The sequence below is a fragment of the Egretta garzetta genome, unplaced genomic scaffold (genome assembly GCF_000687185.1).
Source record: "Egretta garzetta isolate BGI_Z169 unplaced genomic scaffold, ASM68718v1 scaffold59, whole genome shotgun sequence".
Classification (NCBI taxonomy): Eukaryota; Metazoa; Chordata; class Aves; order Pelecaniformes; family Ardeidae; genus Egretta; species Egretta garzetta.
Window position 1 is genome coordinate 1,947,099 of NW_009267230.1, and position 1,454 is coordinate 1,948,552.

Below are 1,454 nucleotides of genomic sequence, written 5' to 3' on the forward strand. Positions count from 1 at the left end.
CTGCTGCCGCCATGGGGACCCTCAGCTGCTGCCTCCTGCTCGCCCTGGCCCTGCTCAGCCCCCGCGCCGCTGCTGCCAGGAAGGTAAGGGCAGCCCGGGGGCAGCGCCCGGCCGGGGATGTGCCCAGTCCTGCTGTGCCATGCCGTGCTGTCCCCAGGGCGCAGGGTGACTGCATGAGGGGCTGCATGGCCTGGCTGTGCCGTGTCGTGCCGTGCTCTGCCGTGCCATGGTGTGCCGTGCCATGCTGTGGTGTGCTGTGCCATGCTGTGCCATGGTGTGCCGTGCCATGCCGTGGTGTGCTGTGCCATGCTGTGCCATGCCAGGGTGTGCTGTGCCGCGCTGTGCCGTGCCGTGGTGTGCCATTTCACGCTGTGCCATGCCAGGGTGTGCCGTGCCGTGGTGTGCTGCCCCTCGGGCACAGTGTGCACGGCTGAGGCCGTTGCACGCTTTCCCTGTGCCCTGCCGTGCCGTGCTGTGCCATGCCGTGCCGTGCCGTGCCATCCCAGGGTGCAAGTGTGCGTGACCGAGGGGGCTGCCAGCTCTGGCTGTGCTGGCCCTGGGGGTGGTGTTGGTCACCTACCCCTGGTTTGAGGGGCCACCCAGCACCCCCAGCTCTGCACTGCCCTGCCCTGCCGTGGGAGGGAGGGGTACTGGCCCGTGCCACCGGTCCCAGCTGCTGTGCAGAGGGTCCGTGCCAGTCCCAGACACGTGGGGCACATGTCCCACTGCCCGGGCAAGCTGGAGGGGGGTCCTGCCTCGGCACTGCCCAAGGTGCCGGCACAACCCCCGGTCCCCAGTGCAACCTGCAGGGCATGTGGAAGAACGAGCTGGGCTCCAACATGACCCTCTTGGCCCTGGACGCGGCCGGGACCTTCTCAGGCTCCTACCACACCGCCGTGGCAGTCACCAACAAGCGGATCCTGGTGTCACCTCTGCAAGGGACCCAGCAGCACCCCGGTACCAAGGGGCAGCCCACCTTCAGCTTCACCGTGCAGTGGCAGTTCGCAGGTACAGCGGTGCCCGGCACGGCATCCCGGGGCAGCCCCTGCTGGGAGCGGGGTGCCCCCCCGCTGGTCCCACATACCCCCCGTGGCACCCAGAGAAACGCTGGCTGTGGCCACGCACCGGCCACACACACTCACTCCTGCCATGGGGCGTGGGCAGGGGAGGGCTGGCTGTCTGGGGCGGGTGGCAGAGGTGTCTGTCTGTCTGGGAGAGGTGGCAGGAGTGCCCGTCTGTCTGTCTGAGGGACACGGCAGGTGTGGTGCCCATCTCTCTGTCCAGGCGATGTGGAAGCCACCCACCTGGGCAATGGGGCAGGGAGGTCCATCCCTCTGCCCAGGGCATGTGGCGGGGGGTGTCTGTCTGTCTGTCTGCCAGGATCGGGTGGCGGAGGTTCCCTTGCCTGGAGGCACAGGCTCTGAGCCCCTTGAACCCCGCCAGACTCGACCACC

At 68.9% G+C, this 1,454-nt stretch overlaps 1 protein-coding gene across 1 annotated transcript in view; it reads left to right on the plus strand.

The window, feature by feature from the left end:
• The first annotated feature begins 11 nt into the window (after positions 1-11).
• The window catches only part of LOC104133901, an 11,447-nt gene continuing 10,004 nt past the window's right edge, over positions 12-1,454 (plus strand). Inside the window, 2 exon segments of the mRNA XM_035902739.1 lie at positions 12-83; positions 810-1,008. Of these exon segments, the coding sequence (XP_035758632.1) occupies positions 12-83; positions 810-1,008 (271 nt within the window).